Below are 10441 nucleotides of genomic sequence, written 5' to 3' on the forward strand. Positions count from 1 at the left end.
AGCTACCGTCCGATATGTAATAAGTTTATTCGTCAACATTTTTTGTATAACATTTTATTTTAAAATTCAATAAAGAATTATCTATTCGTAATTACTCCTCGTCATTCAATTTAATTGAATGGATTCTTCGATTTTTATCCGTCAGTCTCTTCAGCCTCTCCCTCATCATCTCCCTCACCTTCATCTTCCTCGTCCTCCCCATCCTCCCCATCCTCCCCATCCTCCCGATCGGTTTCACCACCCCCGGCCACCCCCTCACTGCCATCCGATTTATCCTCCCTCACCCTATGTTTCCAGGTCTTAAAGACGTCATCCGCCATTTCCTTGGTGCGCCTCTTGAATTCCTTCTTGCTTCTCTTCATGATAAATTTCCTCGGTGGCAGACAATCCAAGGGTTTAGTCAGCGGTGCCTCGGGCACGACCCTCTTCCTCGTCAGTCGCTTCATTGGGGACTCGACGTGCTTATCAGCGGTGAAATCCAGAATCCTGGGATATCGGTCGCAGTCTTCAAGGATTTTGGCAAAGGACTCCTCCGAGGACGACGATGACGCCAATTGTTTTGCAATCCTGGGGTCAACCAGTGGTGAACGACGAACTCTGGGTTTGGAAACTCCCCGATGCGTTCGCCATTTTGTGCTCACGAGGACATTTCGTGTCCTATCCCTCTCTAAACAGGGCATCGGAGAGGGCGCCACCGGGTGCTCCATCCTCTCACCATACTTCATCCCGATTTCAATATTCTTCCTGTAGGTTTCATAATCATCCTCGTCATTAGCAATCGTGGCACCACAGACTGGCAGTCTTGGGCTACGGGCGATCCCCGGACGAATGCCAACCGCGTCCATAACAATTCTCTTCCCCTCCACGTGTCTCTTCTCCTCGGAGGACCTGCAGACCTCGTGTTTGAACTCGAAGACGATTGGCGTGAGGGAAAACTCCAACCTCTGATTAGAGTTTATCATCTTCACTAGCGCATAAATTAGAGTATTGAAATTGTAGCATCTCAGAACATAAATGGCGCCGCGGTTCCTCAGGAACAACGGAGGACCGGTCCAGCAGGGATCGGCGACGTAAAACCCGTCCTCCGAGGAGTGTAATGCAAGCGTTATCTTCCCACACTTCAGGATAATATTCTTAGACTCCTTGAGGGCCCCTTTCAGGACACCTGCGAGGGGTTGTCTTCCGCCTCCCCCATACAGTGTTCCACAGACAGACGGAAGGTACTCGATCCTCCAGATGTGGGGGAAAACTTTAAAACAGGGCTGAAGATTGAATAAATTCGAGAACTTTGAACCCCTTTTCACAGAGTTCTTCAGACTCTCTGTATGATAACTATCCCCGCAGATGACGGATGAGTCCAAAATTCCGGTGGTCCACCTCGACGGGTGACACAGATACTGCATTGCCAGAACAGCCAAGCAAATGGCGGCCTGATTGCGGCCCGCGCGCTCCCCAAAATGGCTGTCGTAGGCCCCGAGAGTTCCCCAGATGGAGTAGATTAATTGTGGAACTTCGATCGTGTAGTTGTTCCAGGAACCCTTCCTCGGGGATCCCACACTCTCCTCTTCGTCCTCTCTAATCTTGCCCTTTCTCTTCTTTTTCTTCTTCTTCGGTACCTTCGGGGCATGATGGGAGCTCCAGTGGTAGTCCAGGTAAACCCACATCGGATCCTCCTGGAACGTCGGATATGACGCCACATTGATGGACTCCACGTGGAGTCGATGGATGAAGAAGCCAGTGGTCTCCACCGATCTATTAGACAATATCTGCTTGACCATCTGACAGATGTTAGTAAAAACACAAAGACAGGCGCTGCCATTCACGGATCTCCTCCCGTTTGAATTACAAGAGTAAGGATCCAAGTAGTAGTAGCAATCCGTCGACCTGGAGTACCAGAAGCCGTAGCAGCAGTTGGTGAAGTGCAGAATGCCGTCGTTGTGTCTCTTGAAGTGCCTCTTCATCTCTGTTCTCACGAGATCGCAGCAATTGCTCTGCCCTGTTTTAGGGTTCTCAGTGAAGGGCATCAAACCCGATGCCACATCCCTGAAATCAAAGATCCTGTTCATGATGGTGATGTTTCTCAGGATGTGTTCAGTGTGGTACACCGGGTTATTGAACTCCCGGTACAAGTTATCCGCGACTTGAAGAATTTTATCAATCATCGAGGCCATTGGGCTCTGCATCACATCTCTCTTCACCATGAGAACGACAACAGCTACGAAGTAGCAGCGCTTCAAGGACGGTTCCTTGATGGAGTCCCTGTGATCTATAGCCACAGTTCCCGGAATAAACAGCGGCCCTGGAGAAGGCACAGTCACCCTGAACATTTCTTCAATATCGTAGGGCTCGCCGTCGTATCGATAAATTTGGGGCAGCGAAGAAGTGATCGCGGGCTCATGGAGACCCCTCAGGTCATCGCAATCAGGATCCATTTTTCTCGCGTAGGAGATCGTAACGACACGCATCTTAAACTCCACCTCCTCAGGTTCATCGATCTCCATCACTAGGAGCTTGAGGAAGTCCTCGAATGAATTGGACGTGATGATCCTCAAGTTCTTCGTTCCGGTCACCCCCCACCAGCCGTACAAGCAATCTCTTCGCTTCATGACACCGATGTGCGCTCGTTCGCAGAGCAAAACAGCCCCGGAATATATCGGCGTATCAAATATTTTCTTCAGGGACATCGAGAGGTTCCACCCTTCGGTCGCGTACAACTTACCCACGTGCATCGGTGCCAACACAGAGATAAATCTATAATTCGCGATCTCAAATTCTGGGAGCAATCCATCAATCATACCGGACACTGTCGAATCTTCAGCTGCCAACAGACTGTCAAATGCCAGATCTTGACTGGCTTCGTAGATGCCTTTGATTGTTCTCGTTCCCCACTCCTTGGGATCGCGGATACAGGCCCACGCCATTGTGCAGAGATCGATCGGTTCGAGAATAATCGAGTGCTCTTTGAATTTACGGTCGAACGGTTTTCGACGAATTCGAGTGTTTGGTTCGATCGATCTTTTGAATGGAGGTAAATTAGGACGCGTTATATCATTGACAATGACAGGCACCTCGAGGGCGGCTGCTTGGAAATTATTCAGGGCTCTGAATGTTTGATGGGTTACGTCGAAAGGCATTGGCCTCCGGTGATCATTAAGCCAGCTCTTTAACTCGATTAATGAGACGCTCGGTTTTGGGGACACCGTCACCTCTGGCTCGTCCCTCTCCAGTGCACTAGACAGTTCCTCGGTCTTGCATTTTTTATGAGGAACTTTTTTCGGCTTCCTCTTCGGTTTTATCTCCTCCATGTGGGTTATGCAGAGTGTGTGAATTCTGTACGGCTCGTTTTTTGATATTCCGGAATTCTCTTCGATTTTTCTCGTCAAGTCTTCGATCGTCGAGAACTCCAGGAGGCAGCAGGTGCCCGTCTCCTGGCGTTTACCATCTTTATCGCAGGAGTGAGGATCGAAGAGGTAGAAATTCCCGTTTGAACACCAGAATCCGTAGGAACCGCTGCTGAAGACGAGAATTCCTGTGGCGTGACTCTGCAGGTACAACTGTAATCTCTTCGACAACTCGTCGCCCTCGAAGCTCTCCGGGTCTGCGTATGCCGTTTGCTTCAGGATTACGTTGAATTTTGTTCCCATGAATTCCAAGTTTCGGAAGATTCGGAAGAGTTTGTACCGCAGGTTTCCGGTTTTTGTGTGGATCTTCCTCGAGAACAGGAGGATCTCGTCCAGGAGAGTGCTGGGAATTTCGCTGACGTCGGTTTTTATTTTTCCGAGAATGCAGAGAATCGCTGCGAAGTAAGAAGCATTCAAGTGGTGATCAGGGATTTCCTGAAATTCTAGGCGGCTGTTTCCTCGGAGAATCGAGAGAGAATCGTTGACGTAGTGGAGACCGATTGTCTCGGGGACTTTTTCGAGGTCTTGAGGAACGTCACCATCGATCTCTTCAGGGTCTTCACTGGGAGGTATTTCCGAGCCATTTTCATCGGGATTTATAGTGTCTTCTCTTTCTTCTTCAAGACCTAATTCTAGGGGCTCCACTTCTTCAGATTCTTTAACTTTTTCTTCCTCTTCAGCCTATTAATAAATTAAAGAATAAAAACAGAATTGAATTAAATAACTCTATAGTCATAAACATTAATTCGAATTATGAATAATTATTAAAAATGGTGCACTCACTCGTTCATCGAACTTCAGCATTGGAAAAATCATATCGAAGAGAATATCCTCGGTATAACAAACAATTTTCTCAAGATTAAAATCTCTTCTCTCAACTTCCGATAATCGACACTGCATCTTCTCCCCGTGGCAGGGCTTCACTTTGAATTTCGGAGTAGGTGTCATTATCACCGGTCCAAGTGGAATAATTGATGGTTGAATTCTGACGCCCCCCAGTACTTGAGGCACTTCAGTCAAGTAGAAACTCTCCGAAGTTGTTGCTTTTAATTTTTTACTCCTGCAATCTCCATCCATTTTCCCATCCACTCGTTCATCGTGAATGAATTTTTCATTGATAGCCCTGAGTGGTGTGAAGCCAATGGGTGGAATTCGAGAGAAGAGATACTTCTTCGGTGGGAGTTTAATTAACTTTGAATTACTCTCGGCTGACGGGGATTCAATTACAGGGACATTGTCAGTGTCAACAGGTGGTAGGTCTGTCTTGACTGCTAATCTGGAGTCAATGGAAAAACAGGAGACGAGCGAGGGAATGGATTTTGTGGCTTTCTTGGCTGCCAGGAGCATTGCGAGGACCTTCTTCGGGGGCAGGACATACGGGGGTGGATGATTGTACTTCAAACGTTCGTACTCCAGGGCTTCCCTGGCATTCTCATCGATTTCCTCGTCCTCCAGCTTCACGTTTGTCGTTATGAGAAAAAAATTCAGCTGTTCTGGTGCATCTGGTCGGTCCTGTTCTGGAACTTCCAGGAGAGGGTCCACCAGGGGTGCCTCCTGAACAGGAATTCCCAGGGTTTCCCCAGCCTCTTCACCCTCTGCCTCAACCTCATTCTCCTCATCTTCATTTTCATTCTCTTCTTCCTTTTCTTCGTCTTCGTCTTCCTCTTCCTCTTCTTCTTCCTCAGCAATCTCCAACTCCTCATTTTCTTCACCACCTCTGATATCTTCCGTCGGCTCTGGCCTCAGGGCCGCCACATCTGCATCAGTCACCGGTAGGAATACGACCTGATACTTCTCCACGTCCTCAACAGGTGTTTCCACCTCAACCGGGGATTTATATTTATTCCCCGGTCCCACCGTCTCGATGTGAACAAAATGCAGGGAGAACTTGCGGTCGTTGAACTCGAGAATTCCGTGGAGCACATCGACAAGTTCATTGACAGAATCGGTGACGATGAGACTCCCAGGGTGTCCTCTCAGCCTCCAGCCCTCGTCGTCACTCCCGTAAGGATTGAAAACGAAATAATTTCCATTTGACTTCCACAAGGGATACATCAACCGCTTGTTCTCGAGTATCAGTTCATGGTACTTAATAAAATATCTGTCGAGAGCTTCACCGAGATTGACGATGGGGTCGGCGTCCCCTTGGGATATCGACATTCTGCTGGAGAACTTCACGTCGTATTCTCCGAACTTCATCCGAGGGGGCAGCATCGAAACGTCCACATGACTTGGTGCTCTGCCCAATTGTCTATCTCCATCCTCATCCTCAGCCTCTTCATTCTCCTCTTCCTCGTCCTCTTCGTCCTCTTCATCCTCTCCCTCATCCTCAACGTCTCCGGACTCTTCCGTCAGCCTCGGACTTCCCTTCTGGATCCACTTGATCAGATCCTCATGCGCTCTGTTGCCAGCTGCGATTAAATAATCCAGATCTGTACTCCTCCATTTACCTGAAGGCTTGACCTTCGCGAAGGAGATGACCGCCAGAGCGATGGACAAACACTGACGGCCCCGGGAATTTTCATCGAATTCCTCAGACAGACAGTTCTTCGATCCCTGAAGGATAATCCTCCGAGGATTCACGATCTTGTAGAATTTAATCGGCTGCAGGTCTGCGTGATCCGTTCCTAACACCGTCAATTCCTCCTCTGTCTTCATGAAGTCTCGAACATTGGTCATGGGCTGCGGGAATTGACTCTCGACGGTCTTCGTCTTCTCGTCGCCAATCCTGGGCCTGGGGATCGCATCAATTTTTCCCACACAGTGGTCAGACCCAGCCTGAGGTGGTGCCGGAGGAACAGGTCTTCGATTTGTCCTCTTCTCCCTGAAGACGACAGTCCCACCAGGTGCATCCACCGACGAGTGGGTCTTCACGTAAAGCACCTGAACCCCGTGAAGAAAGAACGGGTCCTTCTCGGTGTTTCCAGTGTTCTCCAGGATGACCTCCATGAGTTCATTGATGGAACTGTTCATGGTCAGTCCTGCAGCTGCACTCTGGTACCTGATCTGCTCGTCAGGGTCACTCGGGTCGACCCTGAAGCCCTCGGCGTCGCACCCGAAGGGGTCGAGAAAGTAAAACTTACCGCTGTCCTTCCACACCGCGTAAAATGTTCTCTTCACCTCGAGAATTCCCAACTCGTTGGCCTTGAAGAAATCACGGAATCCAGAGTCAATCGTACTCTTCCCCTTTTTCGCCTGACCAGGGACGACGTTTTCCCAGACTTTCACTTTCGCCCCGTAGACACCGAAGAAAAAATCCCCGAGAAGGTCCCCAATGCCGAGGGAGGCGTTGTCAGTGAATTTCTTATCGAGGACCCTGAAGAGATCCACCAAATAGATGTGGGACTGATTGATGATGAGATCCAACATCGGAGTTGTCCATTTGGCCGGGCTGATGAGCCTAGAGTAGACCAGAGCGGCTATCGCGATGATCAGGTGACTGCGACCCTGAAGATCCTGAGGAATACTCGGATGGTGCAGGTGAAATGAGCCCCTGACGAGGGCCCTAAATGTTCCCTGAATGATGTACCCACTCGGGCGTCTCTGGGGCGGCTCCTGTCCACCTCCTTCATCCTCATCTTCCGACAGCCTCACAATCCCCCTGACCCCGATCGGATACAGCACGAAATACTCGTTCTTCACGTTGCTCTTCTCAAGAATAATAAAAAACACTCCATTGAGATCATTAAGAGTTATCAATTTAGCAGAGCCATTGTCATCGGGTTTTAAATTTCTGTCCCGTGGTTGTCCATCGAAAATATTAAATCCCTTGCCCTCCCGCCAGATTGCGATGCTCAGACCTGGAGAGATCAGCACTGCTGCATCGTAACTCCTGAAGAAGAGCTCCAGGGCCTTCACCAGGTGCATTTCCGTGGGCTTGATCGAGCGGAAGGTCCCGGTGTAGGCGGCCTCGTCGATGTTGACGAGGGCTTTGTGGCTTCTCTGGATTATTAATGATTTTTTCAACTGGAGAACTGTCAGGTTCCGACGGTTGGGGGTCTTGATGTCGCGGTAGGAATCACAGAAATACGCATCGCCATCCTCAATTATCTGATCCATCAGGGATTCGGTCCACAGACGAGGCTTCCGAAGACCTGACGTCGCCAGTGCTGCGATCCCTATCGCACCGCCCTGGAGGCAGGACAATTGCAATTTCGATGTTATTGAGGATTGCAATACGCTTCAGCTGTCATGGATCGTGTAATTTTCATTGGATTACGTGAGATGGAAAGAAGAACTTGAAGATGTGGGTTATTTGTGATATTATCTGGGATTTCAAACTGATGATAGTGATTTATTTTTTAAAATCCCGTTCTCTCATCAACGGTTGGTTTCACATAAATTTGTTTGAGTGAAGATGATGATGAAAGCTAGGGAAAATGTGAAAACTCATTATCAAGGATTATCTAAAATCAACCGTTGGTCCAATGAAAAAAATCACTGCCATAAAATATAAACATGTGAAATTCGATTGGACATCTGGGTGTCCAACTCACTTGGAGGCCCCTGGAGAACGGCGAGAAGATCTTCATCTTCATGTGAGTAATTCCAGAGCGAACCCCATAATTTGTGGAATCGGGGAGAGTGATTTTTATTCTGGTGAGAGAATAGGTGTCAGTTGGCAATCCAAGGATGTCATTCAACCTGAGACGCTCGGCCTCGAGCTCCTCGTCGGCCTCATCCTCGCTGTTCACTGTCCCGTCACCAGGAATCTGACCAAAGGCCTCCACTTCCTCATCGGAAATAATTCTGTCACAATCCGCGAGTTCTCGCAGCCACTCCCGATGACCGAGGGCTCCCCTCCCGTCCTTAGGCTTCACCATCTTATCAGATCTCAGGATGGATCATCAGGAAGTCCGGATGACCTCGTGGGACACTTGAAGATTTTCTGATGGATTGGTTTCCGCGACAGTCATGAGGCTGTCCGCGCCATTTATTAATCTATATTTCACATTATCATTCATATAATTGCGTAAATAATTAATTATAATAAAGGATTATCTGAATTTGATTTTAATTCGATCTCCTATTTATTTATTTTGTTTATCTTTTTTTCTGGTAATTTATTCTAAAAATGAAACTTTTATCTCACAATTTTTTATGAAATTCATACAATTTTTCCTATCGGCTGGAGTAATTTAAAAAATAAATTACTCCCCGTGTACTGTCCCACAATAATTTCAATGTTATCCATATTATATTCCCCCTCAATGAAGCAATTTCATTACGCAGAGAGTAATGATGATATAATAATGTCCCCGGAAATTGCGAGATTTCCCGTATTGAACTGAAACAATTACAACTCACATTACCAAACCTGGTGCAGGTGAATTAATGAAGCGTGCCTCCAGCTAGTGAGTTTCGCGGTTTTAATTATATCACCGTTAATTTACGTCGTGCAAATAATTCCATGAATAGGATTTAAAAACAAATGATTGTGGTCTCCGAAATTGTTCGCACTTTATCATAAATCAAAAGTCCCAGTGAAATAAGAAATTCAGAATTAAAATCATCAGGCGAATGATTCAACGGAGCAATTATATGAATTATCAATTTTAAAAATCTGGAGTGAAATCACGTGACAAATTTCAATGAGAAAAATATGTAAATAATCTCTAGGTAAGACTCAATTGCTTTCCATAATAACCCTCAGGGTCAATCCATTAAAAAAATTATATTTGCAATTAAAATTGCAATACTTTTGTCAAATAAAGAAAAAATGGCAGTATCAAGGCAAAAATGTCTTACGGATTAATTTTCCCATCAATTTTTCTCCTCGTGCAGAAATCTGAATTAATTTCCCTACATTAAATAAACCGAATTATTTAATCGCGAATTATTCCCGAATTATTTAATTTCTTCTCTCGTATTTGCTGGTTAATAAATAAGTTATTTCCGGGTCGTGTAGATTTTTCGGGGAATAATTGATTTCGTGTGGGTAATTGATTCAAAACGAAATATTCAAATTCACCTCACGATAAACATGACAGTGAATTGAATGGGAGATTGGCTCATTCCGCGCGTTATACCAAGTACTCAGTAAAGCTGACAAAGCACTTGTGGGTTAAAGGATTATCTGAGGCACTTGGGGATATCTCTCGGATGTACATTGAGACTTCTGGGCTTTATCCAACCCAAGTCGTCCGAGATGAATCGTTCATTTGTGTAATCCAGTTTAATCACGAGACTCCGATCATTGAGGTGTTACGTTAAATAGTCCATCCACTCCAGAATATTTCACTAGATTTCATTAAAATCCAAGAATTGTCTCACTATTTCTCAGGAGTTCCATTTATTTTCAAAAATGTACAAGAGACCTGAGGAGTGCAAACAGCATTCAAAAAAATTAACCAAAACGAAGAAGAAGAGGAAGAGGACAGTCGATATCGAGGACGAATGCGATGACAGGGGGAGTGATTATCCCCAGGGAATTGTCAAAAAAAAATTGACACCGAGGAATCGATACGTATCAGCCATTGATAAGGGGATCGATAAAATAAAACCGTCCATCAATGTTAGGGATCAATACTCCAATTCCAGACATATTCAATGCCTCACCGAGAATTCACCCTTGCATCCAGGATTATTCTCTAATTTTCAAGGTAATTGCCACCGATAAAATTAATCCCTCAAGATTAATTCCGTCGCCTCCAGGAGTTAGGGAATTATTTTTATTTTCAGAAAAGAGTAAGACAGGGAAAAAACTCAAGGATAGAGGAGACTTATCCACTGATTCAGAATCTAGTTCACACTCCGAGGAGATATGCTCTTTTGATAGTGACATTGACCTCTCAGGTAATATTATTTTAAAATAACAACAATAAAAGTAAATTTTTCTACAATTCCGGGAAAATTTCACGAAACGAAATCGCTATTTCGAATTAATTATTCCATTACATTATTTTTCTATTTATTTATTTATATGTACAAGTAAATAAATATATATTCACATATTACATTATATTATATTCATTTTTATTCATGATATATTTAGTATAATGCGTATTAAATATGTTTTAATGAATTAAACAATTGAGTAT

At 45.6% G+C, this 10441-nt stretch overlaps 2 protein-coding genes across 2 annotated transcripts; one reads left to right on the forward strand and one right to left on the reverse strand.

Moving 5' to 3' along the window:
- Positions 1 to 134: 134 nt before the first annotated feature.
- Positions 135 to 8224, reverse strand: LOC105270752 (uncharacterized). Its single transcript, XM_011311894.1, has 3 exons — positions 7898 to 8224; positions 4185 to 7532; positions 135 to 4082 (listed from the first exon to the last, which is right to left on the reverse strand). Exons 1-3 carry the CDS (start codon positions 8222 to 8224, stop codon positions 135 to 137), a joined length of 7623 nt encoding a protein of 2540 aa, XP_011310196.1.
- A 504-nt stretch (positions 8225 to 8728) lies between these two features.
- On the forward strand, positions 8729 to 10400 carry LOC105270758 (uncharacterized). The gene is made up of 4 exons (XM_011311906.1): positions 8729 to 9020; positions 9472 to 10003; positions 10083 to 10196; positions 10396 to 10400. The coding sequence occupies exons 2-4, from the start codon at positions 9706 to 9708 to the stop codon at positions 10398 to 10400; spliced, it is 417 nt and encodes a 138-aa protein (XP_011310208.1). The 5' UTR covers positions 8729 to 9020; positions 9472 to 9705.
- The last annotated feature ends 41 nt before the right edge of the window (positions 10401 to 10441 follow it).

Source organism: Fopius arisanus, unplaced genomic scaffold, assembly GCF_000806365.1.
Source record: "Fopius arisanus strain USDA-PBARC FA_bdor unplaced genomic scaffold, ASM80636v1 scaffold00003, whole genome shotgun sequence".
In the NCBI taxonomy this organism is placed as follows: domain Eukaryota; kingdom Metazoa; phylum Arthropoda; class Insecta; order Hymenoptera; family Braconidae; genus Fopius; species Fopius arisanus.

Coding starts and splice junctions, on each gene's coding strand:
- LOC105270752 (XM_011311894.1), bottom strand. CDS start 8,224: ATGGTGAAGCCTAAGGACGGGAGGGGAGCCCTCGGTCATCGGGAGTGG. Junction 7,533..7,897: donor CGTTCTCCAGGGGCCTCCAA/GTGAGTTGGACA, acceptor TCCTGCCTCCAG/GGCGGTGCGATAGGGATCGC. Junction 4,083..4,184: donor TGCTGAAGTTCGATGAACGA/GTGAGTGCACCA, acceptor ATTTATTAATAG/GCTGAAGAGGAAGAAAAAGT.
- LOC105270758 (XM_011311906.1), top strand. CDS start 9,706: ATGTACAAGAGACCTGAGGAGTGCAAACAGCATTCAAAAAAATTAACC. Junction 10,004..10,082: donor ATTATTCTCTAATTTTCAAG/GTAATTGCCACC, acceptor TTTTATTTTCAG/AAAAGAGTAAGACAGGGAAA.